The sequence below is a fragment of the Typopeltis vanoorti genome, chromosome 3, assembly GCF_054136105.1.
Source record: "Typopeltis vanoorti isolate ZY-2024b chromosome 3, IOZ_Tvanoo_1.0, whole genome shotgun sequence".
Taxonomy (NCBI): Eukaryota; Metazoa; Arthropoda; class Arachnida; order Uropygi; family Thelyphonidae; genus Typopeltis; species Typopeltis vanoorti.
Genome location: NC_143551.1, coordinates 63,254,913 through 63,273,302, shown reverse-complemented (window position 1 = coordinate 63,273,302; position 18,390 = coordinate 63,254,913). Strand labels below are relative to the sequence as shown.

The following is an 18,390-nucleotide window of genomic DNA, read 5'->3' as shown; positions in this document are numbered from 1 at the left end:
GCCATGCTTATTATCAAATATGTATATATTTAATTGTTTTTATTTTTAGTTTATTTTTTGACAAGTTTATATGGTAGTATAGGAAATATCCAGAAATCCAATATTATTCATCTGAAAGATTCGTATTTCATCTTATTACATATATATTTTTAGTTTATTACCATTTCAATCATTAATTTTAACTGTCTGAAGATCCATTTTGTAAGCTGAAAGAGGCAGACGTTTAAAATAACAATAGCACGAGACTCGTGCTTTAGCTAATGAGATAGATGGCGTTAACGCTACATGAACACGAATAACTAAATGTGATAGGGTTGAAATACAAGACCTGTGTTTTCAAGCGAAGAAAATTTGATAGAAACATAATTGCTCAGGCGTTGTTCATTTTGCCGCCTGCTACATTTATTGCAGAGGGGATTTTAACTCCTCACTGATACTCAACTGTATAAGTAACGCTTAGTAGAAGGGCACAATCTATCGCTACTTCGAACTCGTTGTCAATAAAATATGATAGGAAGAAAGGTAGTGACGTGTTAGATGGATATTTTAGTTCGAGCAGAAAGAGTTCTCAGTGATTTTGATGTTTGTGCAGTGTCCCATCATGCTTAGCGGACTTGATTACATTATATTCTGCTTCGCTTTCTTCGTTTGGTCATTTCTTCGGGTCTTTTGTAAAAGATTTAAACGGTAAGTTTAACAATGGCTTATTATTTTAAATGCTATTTAAAAATGCATTTTAAATAAAAAAATTAATCACATTTTTGCTAATAAAATTTAGAGAGAACCAATATCCGTGTTTTTGTCTCGTCAATAACGAAATCTAAATGAAAGACTACAGTATTAAAATCGAAATATTTAAACACATAAAGTAGTTAGTACAAACTACACAGTAGAAGGCAGCTATTCTGTTTTCGTTGTTCCTTAGGAGGTCGAAAAAGGTGTGTAAAGAGGAGGGGAAAGTGGGTGTAAGGAAGTGAATGATAACGGTGGGAACAGTCCTTTCGCTAATCACTTTATAGCCCTTGATAATGGTGTAGATGGACATGCTAGGGGTTCCATTTCTGGAATCCTTGAGGGGGTCAGTTTATTACAGAATCCTGTACGTCGTACAGTCCAGATGGCCTACAGGAAAACTCACTGGTCAGTATGAGAAATCGTGAGAAAGCTGGGAGGAAATGAAAACTTGGACGTGTCACCATGAAAATTGGAGGTCGAGCTATAGGGTTAGCGTGAGAACAGCTACTGACTGGGCACATCTATAAGATCACTTTGTGAACATCGCCACGGATTTTTCATAAAAGTTTCGCGGGTATAGTTGTAAAATTATTGGCTTTCTCAAGTATACAATGGAACCGACAGAAATATAGCATAAACGGATTAATCGTAGACAAACTAGATCAAAGCTGGGGGAAAGCTGTTGACTATCTCAGCTGATAGCTGGATTTTAAACCAAGTTGACCTGCGAATTTACAGTCACCGAAAGAAAAATAAAAAAAATTGCTCAAGCTTTATACAGACAGAGTTTTATTTATAAAATTACAAAGACATTTTTTGAGCCACAAAAATCACATGACAAACTGCACACTACCAGTCTAGATTAAAGAGAGAAAATTCTTATTTGCATATTTGCTATAAAACTGAAAGTTAAATTCTGAACTAGAAAGTCTGTTTGCTGTTTGAGCCAAAAAACAAAAAGTTTACTTCCCCCCCCCGCAGAAATGATAATTAATATATATTAAATAAATTCATTTACATTTACTTTATTTTAAATAATTACTACATAAAGCAATATAATTTTATAAACTTTATTTATAATGGACAACTTTATCCACAATCATGAAAATTATAATTAAACTCAGTTTCAGATATTATTAATTTCATGATAATTCATCAAAAAAAAAAAAAACATGAAACGTGTGTTTTTCAGAAAAAATTTTATCGAATATTTATTTTTCTAGAAAGATGTTTATCTTCGTCCAAAAAGCGAAGCCGCGAGAACATTACAACAGGAATCCTTAAGTTGAACAGTAAATCTTACCAATTTGGTATAGTTTTCATATATCGGCATTATAAGATGGATTGCTTCGATCATAACTCCAACCAAACTAAACCAATTTTCCCCCCCAAAAAAATAGTCAAAATTACTTTAATTGTTCAAGTCGTTTTTTGTTCACCCCAATAATCTAACATTTATTCATAAGATATAATATTTTATTCCAGACGATTAAACTAATTTTATACCCAATAACATGGATTTAACAAACTATTACATTTCAAAATATTATATTTTCGGTACTTCGTTTTATTTGTTTTATTATAATTTACGTTGCGATGTTTCCAAAAACACTTACAGTAACACAGTGGCGCACCCAGAGGGGGGGCTCCCCCCCAAGGGGCTCCCCCCCCCCAAAAAAGGTAAAAAACACTAGAAAATTTTCCAAAAATCTTTTCCTAATTAAAATTCATTTTTTTTTTTAATTTATGCTGCGTCGTGTCTTCCATTTCTATGCTACTTATGAATTAGCGATCATTGTAGATGCTCAGTTTTAGGTCGTATATGATGCGTAGTGTGTATTCTCAAATCGTCTACTCAACTCATCCCCCCCTCCCCCAAGATTAAATCCTGAGTGCGTTACTGCAGTAACACCACATGTTACAGCATCGAAAATTAATAAACTGAAAAAATAAAAACGGAATTGAATAGTAAAAAAAAAGAGGATAAGGCGATAGGAATTTAATTATTGCATAAGAATAGTTTTTGAAAAAGTATATATAGACATATTACACCAACACGTGCTTTCCAACTGTCGTGTTTAGTTGCGTTAAAGCTTAAATTCTTCTGTTCTAAACTGAATAGAAGAATTTTTCTATTCAGTTTAGCATTAATATTAGATCTGTAGCGCCCGGCCGGGTTGGCCGAGTGGTTAACGTATGCACTGTCTAATCAACAGGTTGCGGGTTCGATCCCGTCCATGTTTGTGACTGTATTTAGGTGGAAAATGAATTTCATTGCCCGGTGCGAGATTTCGCTTACTGGTGGCCTCAAGTTGCTTGAAAAAGTTCCGTGTTTGGTTTCTGGAGAAGGGTTTATGGACTTATGTAAAATAAAAATACAGTAATATAAATTAATAGAAAAAACCTTTAGCCCACTCATGGTGCGAATGCACTATGTTTTTACAAAATCCTTTCGTGGGTGGGAATCACATAAAAAATAACAAAGAAATAGCAAATTCGTAAACACCTTTGGCGACAAATAATTGAACTTATTTTATAGTCGCTTTGGGTGTAATATTTCTGTGTTTTCAATGAAATATTTTCGCCTCATATTTCATTCATATTTATACTCAGAAAAGCATTGAATTCGTTTCTATTAGTTCTGACATTAATGATGTCTAACTGCCCATGATGTAAAATAAAATATAATAATAATAAAAAAAACAGAAATTTCTTATTTATTTCATGTTAGCACTGAACCAAGCTGAAACTAGTGGGTTTGCTAAAACTGCGTAGAAAGCTAGAAGCTTGTTGGCTGAGTGGTAGCGTATCCTTTCTCAAATCAAGGAGCTTTGGTTCGAATCTCACTACGGGCACGGATGTTTTTGAATGCCTTCAGGTGGTAGAATATTTTTCTCTTGGTGTCAAATCTCCACCCTGCTTATTGGAAGCCTGAAGTGTTATACCATTTCATGGATTGGAATTCACATAAAAAAAAAAAAATCCTCAAAAACTTTTGCCCGACATTTTGAAAATGTAAATGTTAAAACACGGGAACGGCTGGGAACCCTATTATAAACAGACAGTAAATAAATAAATAAATGATTTTTTTCCCCTTTATTAAACATTAAATTACTTTTAAGTTAAGTTTTATAAATAAATCAATTATTATTGCTACTTCCAGTCCAAAAATTCAGGGCTCTATAAATGCATATACTGTCATTTAATAACATGGATTTATAAGTATTTTAATTTAATTGTTTATTAATTATTAAAATAATTATTCCGTATAAAATTATTATTATTTTGAAAAGAAAGCCACAAAAGTCCACCACCATCACAAATCCGAAAGCATGGCTTCGTTATGTGGATGATATATTCATTATTTGATAGTTAAAGATGTATCCGTTATCGAACAGGATCAACGATATAACTAGAAGAATTCACAGCTCATCTGAACAGACTACAACGCATAAATTTAACTCTTGAACGTGAAGACATATTCCTAGAGGTGTCCGAAGAGATAGTTGTTTACAGAAAGCCCACCCACACTAGAAGATTCCCACAGGCCATGTCTCAATACAATCCCGCGCAAAATACAGCTAAATAACTAAAACGCCGACATAAAGAAGATGAATCAAGAACTTAATTACAGCAGGCATACCCAATATCAAAATAGATATAAGTAAAAGGCTATCAACAGTATAATTTCAAATACCCACAGATAACGACGAATAAGAAAGAATACAAAGATGCGGTAACTCTTCATTATACCTGGCATATGATGGAAAAAATTTTCTGAAATGCTTCCATAGTATGGCAGAAAAGTAGCTTCATCTCATCTCGGTATGCGAGATATTTACTACCTCCTAAACCACTCATCTACCCCTTTAAAAGAAAATGATTAAAATTCACTGTTCATGAAGTATATCCTGCGTAGGACAAACAGAATAATCGGAAGATATCTGCATGTCTGAACACGTTAAACATGTGGAAAAGAAGATAAAACACAAATCTTGATTAGGCCTGTCCTATAACCAACAGTCATTCTTTATTATGGAATCAGAAATGCCGAACCCGGATCATACTGGTAAAATAGAAACTCTTCAAGGAAGCTCCAGAAATGCTACGCAATTCCTCCATGCAATAAAAACCAGAGCACCGTCTTATATGACGCGTGTGGTCATTCTTCATCAAATGGTCTTACATGAACACCTAATAATTTTTCTTTTTTTTTTTAAATCTTAGTACTAGTTATATGGTTCTTATATCAAGACTCAAAATTTTCGATCTAACACCAAAATCTCAGAAACTCGAGATTTCCGAGCTCCGACGATAAGCTGTTCCATTGTATCGTTGTCTAGCTAACGAAGTTGCAGATAAGGATTAAAATTATAGACTTGCAAACAATACAAGGCGAATTTATCGGAATTGAATGTGTTTCACTTAAAAATTCAATGGACATCTAATGCTAAAAATAACTATTCTGAAGATTTGTTGGGTAGTACTATGGTATTGCCGAAAACCAAATCCTTCTTTAGGAAGGATTAACTGAAGCTTGCAGTCGTGAGAGGATGACTTTCTCTGCAACCTTACCCAGGTTGGAGATGAGACTGATTGGACGATAATTTTGAGGCAGGTGTGAGTCCTTGCCTCGTTTATGTATTGGGATTACATCAGCCAGTTTCCAGGTGGAAGGAAAATAGTGAAACCTTAAGATTGCATTTATGATTATGGTCAGGTGCACTACAGCTTTTCGGGGCAGCAGATTGATCATTTTATTTGTGATGCCATCTGGACCAGGAGCATTTCAGACATTTAAACTCAGCTTTACACAGTTTCTGGAAGTGGCCAAACTTTTGGCACCTGCGGCATTGCCCAGAAGATGCCCTTTTCCGGAGTGGCTCTGGTGTGATGATGAGTCCGCAGATTGATTTTAAGTTGTAAATATTTTTGCATATGTTGTGGATCTCTACAAGGACTAACGGCAATGATCTTCAGAGACGCCACGGAGGACCACTTTTAAATTTTTTTCTGAACTGAATGAGAAGGTATGGTACTGAATACCTCTGACGTCCATTTCCTTTGTTAATTTTCTATAATCTGTCACCGTGGCGGGTTGTATCCTCATCTACATTTTTGGCCTTTGTGTAATTAGTTTGTAAACAGGACATTGTAGATCTTACAGCTGATCATCTGTGTTTTTCTCTTAGTATGATCGGAGGCACCTTTTCTTTGGGAAAAGCAGTGGAGTCCAAAACTGGACCGTCTTGTTCCATTTCTTTATCTTTGGGTGATTCTACGGTTGTTTTGCATTTCTTGCGTGCACGGACGTCTTCGAAATCTGAGGGAGTAGAGATCACCGTGTACAACTGTTCCTCCATTTTAGCTGCGTCATCACCTGTGACCCTTGAGGGAGAAAACGTATCGTCAAGTTTCACCTTTCCTGGCCAGTTATCATTACGTAGCTCACCTAGTCTGATGAATTCACGATATCCTTCCTCAAATATCGTCTCATCTATTTGTTTTTTCATGTCTGTCAATGTGAAATGTCAGAAGCTTAAAAAAAATAATAAATAAAAAACGCTTACCGTGCAGTTGTAGTTTGGCCGGTATTTTCGCAAAACTCTGAATTTTTAGGATAAAAGCACTCACATAAAATGGCGAGATTTTCGAAACTCATCTGCAACAAGTATCACGTACAGAAATCTTTCCGACTATCATCGTCAATCGCCTACAATCTAACTGGGTACATTTTTTTTTTTTTTTTTTTTTTGGCTAGATGGGTGAAGCAAAAATGCTTTTCATATTCCCCGTTATCTGTAAAGAAAATGTATGGATAGGATAATATAGCGCTATAAGCTCTGATCATGGCAGGAGGGTAGCAGCAATAGCCGAGCCTCAGTTAAAACTTCATTGGCTACAGCATTGCCATCCATTACCCTCCCTGGATACCCATTTTAGTGGCCTCGTACGACATGCATGGACTACAGTGGGATTAATAAGTAAAGCCATCTCTAAAAATTAAGACGAGATCCCGGACCAGTAGCCGAAAGACCGTCCAACTCAGTGTTGGTTCCACTCAGTGACGGGCTCCCCCACCACTGAGCAGAACCACTCATATTCTAGGGAAAAGCATCCACCGACAAGGCCCTTCACGGGCCACGCCGGAAAGTCCTCCCTAGAGATTCAAAATGCTCTCTCGGGTAACCCCCCCCGGAATCTAAGCCCCCTCCCCCCTCACCGGGAGCAAAATTCCGGAAGAAATCTGAGAGAGCGAAACTCTGCGTCTATTTTAGTCGCCTCTTACGACATTCATGGGTTGCAGTGGCGCTATTCTTGGCCCGGCCACCACACGGGGTTAAGTGAGCACATAAAATCCAACTCCTAAAAGGTGTTTAACAGTTTTGCAGCTTTAAACATTTAAATCAGAATATAAAATAAAAATTTAAACGATTTTTGACTTAAATAAAATTTATAAAGATAAATTGTTGCTACCAAATTCAAAGTAAATAAACTGATTTTCTTTCAAGCTAATTTCTAAGCCGCCACTAGCATATTTCCCCAGAACGACAGTTCCAAAACCCAGGATCCTGAACAGAATCCTCATAACTCGCAAAACTCCAAAATAATTAAGTGAATTTGATGGCTAAAATCATTTTAACCATTTCGAGTATCTTAAGTTGTATTTCTTTCTTTTTCTCAAATATTTCCTTAATGCGATTATTATGTTGTGATTTTGTTGCTTTTGCTGAGTACCGAAAGGATCATAAGGATTGTGCGCAATACAGAGGCGCAAAAGTTTCATGCATATACATAGGATATTTGAGAAGGATTTTTTTTCTTTTTTAAATACTAAAATAATAATAATAATAATAATAATAATAATAATAATAATAATAATAATAATAACCAATTTCTAAAGACCACCTCGAAAACTGGAAACTCGACATTATTAGTTGTTAAATAACTATTTGATCAGTTGTGAGTATTTATGACAGTCCCAAGAGTTGATTTTCGTAAACTGCCAACCATCCTAATTGAGAACTTTGCCTTTCTAAATACCATAAAAATTCGAAAAGGCAGCAGAAGAAAGGCGAGATATTGAATCTTAATCCTTTTAATTTCTATGGAAAATGAAATCATTTCTGGCTAAAGCACGGTTAGCGTCAACTTAGATTCAGTGATGCATGGTATTAATTCCTTATTTTATTTATTATTATTGTTATTATTATTATTATTATTATTTTGTTTTGAGCGAAATGTGTAAGCTTGTGAAACGACACGACAATAAATGCTACTCGTATCACGCATAAAAAAACGGAGTAAACTATTTGGCATAATTTTGACTAAAGTAGTGTCACTGTTCTGTACCTCCCTTTTTCGTGTGATAGTGGTAGAAGGGGGGGGGGAGTGGAGGCTCGTTATTCTAAACTTTTCGACCATCTATTGTGTTTATTCTTTCGCTAATTTCTTTCTTTTTCTTTCTTTTTTTTTTTTTTTCTTTTTTCAAGATCGTGCATGGAACTTGACACTTTTTCTTGTATGAGAATCTCACCCTGCATAAACTTGTGGAATATTTACCTTCGGAACACAGCAATTATATTAATCAATGACATCTCTCTTTCTTTCTCATTTCCTCCTATTTTCTTTACTCCAATTTTTAAATTCTTGCTTTTTTTTTTATGGCAATTACATAGAGACACAAATGACTGTAATATCTATAGATGTAGCTTACATGTAGAAGATTGGAAAGAAAGAAGGAATTTGTCATTTGATTTCGGTATTATCGAAATCTTTTTGGCGATCTTATATTGAAACAAAAATTAGTACCGTGTATTCTTAAGTTGTACATATCGTTAAAATTTTAACGTGAAACATTTGAGTTTTTCATTGTTTTTCGTTTTTCAGTTCAGCATGTTTGGAATGCGCGTGTTGCTTTATTGTTATTTACATTACTCTAATAAAGTGCGGTAGTTTAGATTCTTGAGCAACTTAATCGTGTAATTCCTTCGAAGACCATAAAACCTCTAATATCGTTTATCACTTAAAGCATGCAGAGTTTCTAGTAAGATGGGTGTCATCTGTTTACATCAACTACTTCACTCGAAACCCAAAGGGAGGGGGGGTGGCTGCTTCCCTAGAGTACCGAACCTTCTCTTTCATACACCCCGCAAGGTCGGTGTCCATTCATGTCCGATCCCCGCAGAAATTAGGCTACTCCTAAAGGAAGAGAAAAGGTCAGGGGACGGACATCTTCCGCCCCTAGCGGAGAAGTTCAACAAGAGGCGGTGGTCCTGTTTTTAGCCTTCGCCGGACATTTCTTCGGGGGATCACCCTCGGGGCGTCGGTCACCTTCCCACCCCCGGTAATAACCCCACAAAATCGGCATCATTAAATGTGTCAATACGCTCCCGCCTCTGAACAAACCGACTGGGGAGGCTAAGAGACGACCCCTATTAGCACCCAAGCGACCCTATTGGCGCGCGTACTTGACAAAGGCTCCCAGGAGCTTGTGACCATTGGTTCGCGGTTTCGACAAACGCTAACACGTAGTGGAAAGGTGAAAGTGGTCCGTAGAAACACACATACGCACCAGAAGGAGTTGACGTGACCCTTAAGTGCACACAAAAAGGAATTTTTAACTTCCACGTTCTCTGATGACCCAACTGCCGTTCCAGACTACGGCCGAAACTCCGTCACCGGTGTTCGGCCCAACTCCACCGCTGGACGTACATATAGCCGCTACTTCGTGTTCTACCGCTGTCACTGGGGTAAGTTTCGTTTCTCCATAATTTCTGTTTTAACGAATTGATTTTAAATTATAATTCATTTCTTAAAATGCGTATAAGATTTCATTGTGCCCCAGAAAGCTGTTTTCCCAGTTGTTGTTGTTTTTTTTTAAGTATAATCGTTGGAGTATAACGCTCTGAGGCTTTAAAAGACATTGTAATTTGGAAACTATTTCGTTAGATATCGTTGTTGTAAAACAAATTAAATTAAACTGTAAAAATGCCAGATAAAAAAAGGTCTATAGTTAAAAAAAACATTAATAACTTAGTAAACTTTTTAGATACGTGTAAATTAGTAACAGCTATGGAACACTTTCCGTCTATTCATTCAATTTTAATTGTTGACATTTAATTGTTAATAATTGTTGAAAATTCAGTACTTCAGAGTTTTTTGGATAAGTGTTCATTATATCAGATTATTTATTTATTGGCGAAATTTTACAGCGCTACACATTATCCAATAGTTTTATTTTATTAAATGTTAAATAGATAACCACTTTGTTGACTGTAATCTCATTTTTATAAAAACTAGATTTTTTTTTTTTTTTTTTTGCAGTTGACTTTCTTATTTGGTCGGTTGGCCTGTTATCACTAAACAAAATCATTATTCTTGTAATTATCCATTAGAAGAAGCAATAGAAATAATTAAAATTTTTAAAGTCAAAATAAATCAAATGACAATTAAAATTAATTTCGGTTTATTTCGATTTTTGCTTCTAAATCTAGGAATAAATCTGGGATTCAACAAGTACATAAATACAAATGAACTACAAACAATAAATGTTTATACCCCTCCACACACAATTTTCAAACTATTCCTTAGAAGTTTTACGGATTGCTTTAAGCCTAATTTGGATACATGACCTATGCATGGGAAGCAATTTATAACAAAATCTAAACACGAAAAAAAAAAAAAAAAACTATAAAAAATTTAAAATATTTCGTTTTGCACTTAAGCTGTTGCGAACTATAACAACTTGGATAAGCTTTAAACCACGATCAAATGTATGATTTTGGAATTCTAATTTTATTCTAATTCTGCTTTTAGAATGTGATTTATACAATTCAGGATATTGTATCTCTAAAATAATAGTTAAGTTTTCATAAAAGCACGCGTGTGTTGTGAGCATGTGCCCATTGTTGTGCACGTTTTTATTTTATTTTTTTCATTTTTTCACTGACCATAGAAACATTCAGTCAGATCACTGTTGGAGTTTATCAAGTGTACACTTGAAACGTTGGTAACTGCAGTCCTCCATCTTTCACAATTCAAACTTCTGACTTCAAAATAAGTATTAATTAATAACATCAAACGAAAATCTATTAACAATTAAAACAATAATAATAAAATTTTGAATAAATTAAAGTTGTCATACTCACTGAAGTTTGGCAAAAAGTTTCTTTCATGTTCTAAAACGATTGTCACCAGTGACTGCAATATATTTCTTTCCTTTTTTAGGAGGATGATGACAGTTCTTCCTCTTTGTCCAACCTTGTGCATGCATAAAAGCCAAATTGTTTATTAAATACGAACCAAATACAAGCACTTATCTGTAATAACAATTCAGATTACATATGTAATAACAACTCGTGTTGATGTGATTATCCTAAATAAATGTAATAAACTCCCTTTGGTGTAATAAGGGGATAAATAAGCTCTTAATGATAAACCTCTTATTAATATAGCCAAATTAATCCCTGATCATTGAATATAATGGCCTTACTGATAATGCTTTTATTGTTTAATAAAGTGAGCAAATTCTAACTAAATCTCTGCATTAAGTCCTAGACTCTTTATCTGTTTTGATATTTGTGATAAACTTGTTTAGTAGGTGCTTGGCCCATACATTGTCAACATAGTAGTAGATGAGCTGGCTAAGTACACACTAAAGGCTTGATTTTAGCAGTTGATACGATTCTATATATTGATTTATATATGATCCTGTATCCGGGAGGTCTGTTTTGTGATGAAGTTGGTTGTTTCTGAAATATCACACGATATTGAATGCCTTCCGCGGGCATTTGTTCTGCATCATTTTCAGTTTCTTAATATTTTTGTCTACAGTGGATCCTCCGGCTGGTGAACTGTAAGTTATCGGCCTGATCACGGTTTGTAGATTAGTATGTCGTTCCTTCATATTCAAATAGCAGTTTTGTTGGGAATAGTGTAAGACAGTGTTTCCCAACGTGGGGCGTACGCCCAACAGGGGGGGTGGGTAGTTTTGAATATTTTAGGGAGCAATTAGAAAATGACGTTGCATTCGCCACCTCATCACCGATATACTCAAAAAACTCATCATCGTCGGCGATAAATTGTCGATGTTGCAACCCTGACTTTCCGAGAAAAAAAGCTGACATCACTAGTACAGCAGTCAACGTAAATACAGTATCAAGAAGAACTCCCAGAAAAGCAAAATGATGAGTCTATTAGAACTTTATTCAACATAAAAGGAACAATGGCATGGCTTTCCGACGAGACAGAAACGAAATGTCGAAATTCAACTAGTTTTGCAAAAAAAATAAATAAAATAATATTGCCCTTCCCGTCGTCATATTTAGTTGAATGTGGCTTGAGTGCTGTAAATGACTTGCTACTGAAAAAAAAGAAATCATCTGGATATCACAAACCATGGCGATTTGAGATTGAAAATGACTAAATTAGTACCTCAAATAAAAACTCTTTGCAGCAGACATCAAGCTCAAGGATCGCATTAACTTGGATTTTATTTTCCCGAGTTCAGTTCGATTTATGTTTTATAATATACAAAGTGTAATATAAAATTTATATTCATTGAAGAAAGTCAAATTAAAAACAGTTTTATCCATGTTCCTTTTTTATTTAAAGTACATATTTATATTATAAATATGTACTTTAAATAGCTAGCATATTTAACTAGCATAATAGTCAGAACTTGGCTGACTATTATGCTAGACATCAAAATCTTTGAGACGTTGAGGTGGGGCATAATCCAAAAAACGTTGGGAAACACTGGCATAAGAATTGTGCAGTTGTTATATTGTTGTTTATCTAGACAAAATCGGTACGTGTTTTAAATCCGAGACCTTCGTCCAGCTCAACTCCTGAATACTGTACTGTATTTAGCCAGAGGTCGATAAGGAATAGCGACTGCGAACATGACCTTTGATCCTTCCACAGCCGCATGTCTTGCGAAAAGAAATCCTCCCTTCCCCGAAATTAATGTTGATGCGTCATTTCTTGAATTAGTCCTCTAGCTCAAAGAGAACATTGGACTTTTTCAGTTACTAAAAACCTGATCTTTATGATGTAACCATTAAAGCAGTGTTGTCGAAGTATAGGGCAGCGATAGTCTTTCTGAAGGTCTTATCTTGTTTCATTTAATTCTGGATTTGTGACCGTTGAGAAATGTCGCAATGAGTAGAATGAGAGCCGGCAGAATTGGCTTTGAGTAGTTTTAAAAAAATTGCATCGGAGTGGTGTCGCTAGTCGTTATGACTAAACCTAAACTAATATATTCGAGGAATCTGTATATTTGTTGTGTCGTAGAATGACCTTTGTGGAATCCAAATTGTTCGTCTGAAATAACTCGTATTTTCTGTTTAGCTTCCTCCTAAGCGGCGAGGGAATCATCATTCAGAAATCTTTCTTTCATATGACGATAGTTTTGCAAAAATTATATTGCCTTACGGCTGAAAGAATTCTGGTGAGTGTCGGCACTTGGGAAGAACTGCTTAGCAGGGGGCTTTTATATGTGATCGTATATCCGGGAGGTCTGTTTTGCGATGAAGTTGGTTGTTCCTGATATATCTGCGAGTTTCTAACACGAAGGAAAGTTGCAGAGTCTCGGGTATTGCATTTATGATCAAAATGATGTGCTTGCTTCACGAAGTTTTGGAGAGATTTCGGTCTTGTATGTCATTGCATCTTCCGATGGTAGGTCATTTGTTGAGGGGCTCTGCCTTGGTCTTGTTTCAGAAGTAGATGGAGATGTGGTTTGTGATTGAGTTCTTTGGATATCTTCGTGTCTTGAATTGGTGACACATCTCATACCCGATCGTTTGTTTTCAAGCAATTTTCCCAGCTGTTTAGGAAAAATATTTTTAAAAAAAAGGGGGGGGGGGGGAGAATAAACAGCTAATATTAATGACAAACACGATCGCTGTCTTCCGGACGAATAACATCACATAATCTCAAGGAAAATATACACTTACTTCAGGGATAACGGTTCCAAAGCTAGATCAGAATTAACTTTGAAAAATTGCTTAATGCAATAATTGAGAATCACAAATCGGTGGAACAACTAGATTCACCGTTAGCTGAAAAGAGAATTCATCTGTGGATGGTTTAGTGAGCATTAATGCTCGCCCTTTGGGAGCAGATAGTTTTGTTATGCGCTTTAGGTGAGCCTTTTGGACGTCTGTGTTTGTAGCTGTCTTTTACATCGCAATTCATTGCTTGCAGGATCACTGGATTGGTCTGAGAAGAATTTAGGAGCTACAGCGTAAGTAGGCAGTGATTGGGATGTTAGTTTCTCGGTGGAGCTGTTAGTTTCTTATATACCAGGGAGCATCTAGGATGATGCGTAAGCATTTGTGTTGGACAGTCTGTAATGTTTGAATAATGCTACGAGCTGCGTGGCTCCAGGCCGTTGAAGCATTGAAGTTAGAATTGGCCCGATTGCAGTCTTATACAGCAGTAATTTGGTTCAGTAGTGAATAGGTTTGTTCAATAGCTTTGGAAGCATATAAACTTTGTATTGTCGGTAAAACGTAGACTTTTATTTAAATATACACCAAAATATTTGGCTCCTTTCTGCCAAGGAATTGCAGAGTTGGACATACTTATGTTGTTCTTAGGCGATACTAATTTTCTGGTGAACAGTACTGCTGAGCTTTTTTTTTTTTTTTTTTTTTCTTTCCAGCATTGACTTTGAATCTAATCTCCATTTACTGAGTTCAACCATTTTTCTTGAGTCAAGATTTGTTTCTTGTAATCTTTTAATGGCTAAATGCAGACTGCGTCATCGGCATATAGTGCTGTGATAGTTGCAGGATTTCTAGGAACATTTGCAGTGGAAATATTGAATAGGAGTGGAGCTAGTAGGGAACCATTGGGCACGCCTGCTACGATTTTCCTTTGTAAGGATCGCATGCCGTTGATTGTAGTTTTCTATTTGATGAGATAAAATTTAATTAGTTGAATTTTGTTGGTTGGGAATTTTGCTTTAATGCGTTTGTAGAGAAGGCCGTAATGCTCTATTTTGGCAAAAACTTTTGCAATATCTAGAAAGACGGCATCCGTGTGCTATCTCTTTAATTTTCTAGGCTGTCTTCAGTGCAAGTGCTTCTGTTTTATCTGAGTACAGGATGCCCTGTTGATCATGCATGGAGGAAGCGGATTTATCATCCATTGTCATAAATGTTTGTCTTATATTTCATATTATCCCATACTGTAATTTTTTCTTGTATTTTGTCTCATTTGTACAATGTATTAATAAGACATACTATATTACATATATTAATAACTTATCTGTATTTTATCTCCTCCTATATTGTGCTATATATACTGATATATACTGCATTGTACTTGTGTCAATGTTAATAAATTCAATTCAATATATGAATTTTTTTAAATAAACAAATTCCAATCTGATATTTCATCTAAGAACTATTTTGCTGTGTAGCTCTTACGTTCTGTGTTTTATGATGGCTGCTACTATACTATTTATGTTATTAACAATTTTTTAAGAGGTTTCATAATATTTATTATTTTCAGTCAGAGGCACAGAACGAAAAAATAAAGCATTTACACAGAATAAATTAAACACTGGACAATTCTGAATTAACTTTCTATGCCTGATTTAGCACATTTCATTCTAAATGTGCTTTTATTATTTGTGTGTCAAATCCAAATTCACCCATCTTAATAGACTGAAGGGCACACTTTCTTTTGCAATGTGAGTGTTAATGTTTCATTTCATTAAAAGCCAATACAGTCATTTAATGAAATTTCATTTCATTAAAAGCTAATACAGTCGAGTCTAATGACTGTATTAGCTTTTAACTAAGCAATACATATATTGTATACGCCTACAAAGGAAAAGTGGAAGTACACATGCCGACATTTTTTTTTTTTTAAATATCGGAATATTTGAAGAAATGCATTTCGTCTAATGTTTTTTATCTCCTGTTTCTCATTCTATTTGTTCCTGCTTACTTGTTTTTTTTTTTATGTATAAAGTTGTCTAACTTACCGTATTTTAAATTTTTATTATTTTATTTATTTTTTACAGGGCTTCCCACTGAGCTCGAGCCTTGGGATCATGTCCCCTCCTGTGATGATGGGTCCGTCGTTATTTCCTCATTCTCCCAGTCCTCACACCGATCTCGGCTGGACCATGATCCCATCGTCAGCGGTGTCATCCATCCCCTGGCCTACCCTGACCGCAGCGCCTCGCCCTCCCGCAATGTGGCACTGCGTTCCTGCCAGTTCGGCACTAACTCCACCCTCCGAACCAGCGTCTCCGACCATAGGAGAGATGACAGCCGAATGTAAGGCGCTGGTTCCCATGAGTGTCCCGCCGTCCACGCTCCCCATAACCACCCAGGGGTTATACACCACCTCGTCTAGCTGGACAACACCAGTAGATCACGTGGTCACATCTCAACCTAACATCGACCCCTCGTGGTGGAGCCGATCAGCCGAGCCGAATCCCGCATCCTTAGTGTCCAACTTTCCATGTTCGTTCAACGGAATGCCGCTGGTGCCGACCCCCGTATCGGTGGCTGATCCTCTACGCCTTCAGACGCCTCATAATGTCATGGTCCGTGGCACCACCTCGCCTCCCGTTATCGCCCGTCGATGCCGTAGATGTAGGTGTCCGAACTGCCAGGACACCACCCTCTCGTCCGGGGTGAAAAAGAAACAACACATCTGCCATTTCCCAGGATGCGGTAAAGTGTACGGGAAAACGTCGCACCTGAAAGCCCATCTCCGCTGGCATACTGGCGAACGACCTTTCGTGTGTAACTGGCTGTTCTGTCAGAAGACCTTCACCCGCTCTGATGAGCTTCAAAGACATTTACGAACCCATACTGGCGAGAAAAGGTTCGCTTGTCAAATTTGTAGCAAACGTTTCATGAGATCAGATCATCTTAGCAAACACGTGAAAACTCACGAAAACAAACGTAATAAGTCCAAGTCTGTGCCAACAGATGGCAGTCAAGACGCTGACATTGACGTCGAAAATATTTGTTGATGAACGCATATGAATGCGGTTAGACTCGTTAATAATAAAATGGAAATTGCACAAATCAGTCAGAAGTGTATTTATAACAGTGACGACGCCAGATGGCGGTAATGCATATAACTGATGAAATTGTGATATTTCTCTATTCTTTTCATTGTATATAAATAACACTTTTGTACATATTTGACCTTAGTAAATGTGACTATTTTAACGCCATTTACGATGATCTGTCATTTTTTTCTTTCTTCTGACATAAAAAATCAACACATATCAGTGATCATATTGATCACGATTATTCTTTATTTATTAGTTATCATACAGCTAACACAGGCTAAAGAATATCACACTCTTGAAGTGGGTAGCATACCTAGAATAAGATGTTAACCACTTCGCCAGCCATGTCCACTCATAAAGATCCCAATTTTCATTGTTTAATAAAAAAAGATATTAACTAAAATATTATTATTTAAAATAATTACTTTAAAAACGGTTCTTATAATAATATATTTTATTTTAAAATTTAAATTACTATATTATTTAATTAAAACTATTAACTATTATTATTTAAATAATAAAAACAGTTTAAATAATATAACCTTAACCAACAATAGATTTTATTTTAATAAAATAGCAAACATCTGAAATGTTTTGCCAGATAAGTTGCCTATAATGCTATTATATGCTGAAGATAAAATAATATATGCCTCTTTAAAAACTAGTTTTAATTTAATATTTATAAATAATGAAAGAAATTTGATAATAAATAATGTCCAACTATTATAAACAAATATACATATTAATATATTTTTATTTAAATAAATATGCTTTCATTATTTTATATTATTTGTTTATTCATATATAAATATATTAATAAACAAAATATATAATAATGAAAGCATATTTATTTAAATAAAAATATATATTAATACATATAATAAATAAATATATATAATATATATTTATTTTTAATAAATATGTATTATTTATTAAACAAATTAATTTTGCATCCTTGTAATAATTGCGACACCATTATTAATTTTTAATGAGTATGTTATATAAATACATGACAAAGACGCCAAAAGTTTTCACACAAAACATGAATATATGTCGACGTTGCCAGACCCAAAAAGATAGTCCAGACCAGAATAGGCCAAACCCACATTCAAAACTAACAGCCATCATCACCTCTTCTCTTGCAAATATGTTACAGGATTTCAGTAACTCAAATCCATCACTAAGCACTAAAAAAGATTCGTACAGCAAACACAGTCCATTTTATCTGCACTCTCCAATGCATAAGAAAAAATTCACCCCAGATTCTTTAAAGATTATTGCTTGGAATGCTAATGGTCTCAAAAATAAAATACAGTAATTTAATGACAGATATAATCCGAATATATTACTAATTAATGAAACTCATTTGAGACCTGCTGACAATCCCAAATTCAAAGGATATCAACTTTACAGGAATGATAGGCTTGGTTATAGAGGTGGTGGAACAGCCATCCTCATCAAAAATAACATGAACCATCATGCTGTAGCCATCCCTACAACCACTAATCTCGAAGTCATGGGTATCAATGTCATCACTAACTCTGTCGGAAATTTAAAAGTCTATGCTGCTTATAACCCACCATCAAAAACATTGCTGACCA

General features: G+C 35.4%; 1 protein-coding gene across 1 annotated transcript; it reads left to right on the top strand.

Annotated features, from left to right (window-relative positions):
• The first annotated feature begins 402 nt into the window (after positions 1–402).
• LOC150108206 (uncharacterized) lies at positions 403–16,951 on the top strand. Its single transcript, XM_090415645.1, has 2 exons — positions 403–687; positions 15,779–16,951. Exon 2 carries the CDS (start codon positions 15,809–15,811, stop codon positions 16,742–16,744), a length of 936 nt encoding a protein of 311 aa, XP_090271771.1. The 5' UTR covers positions 403–687; positions 15,779–15,808; the 3' UTR covers positions 16,745–16,951.
• Positions 16,952–18,390: the final 1,439 nt, after the last annotated feature.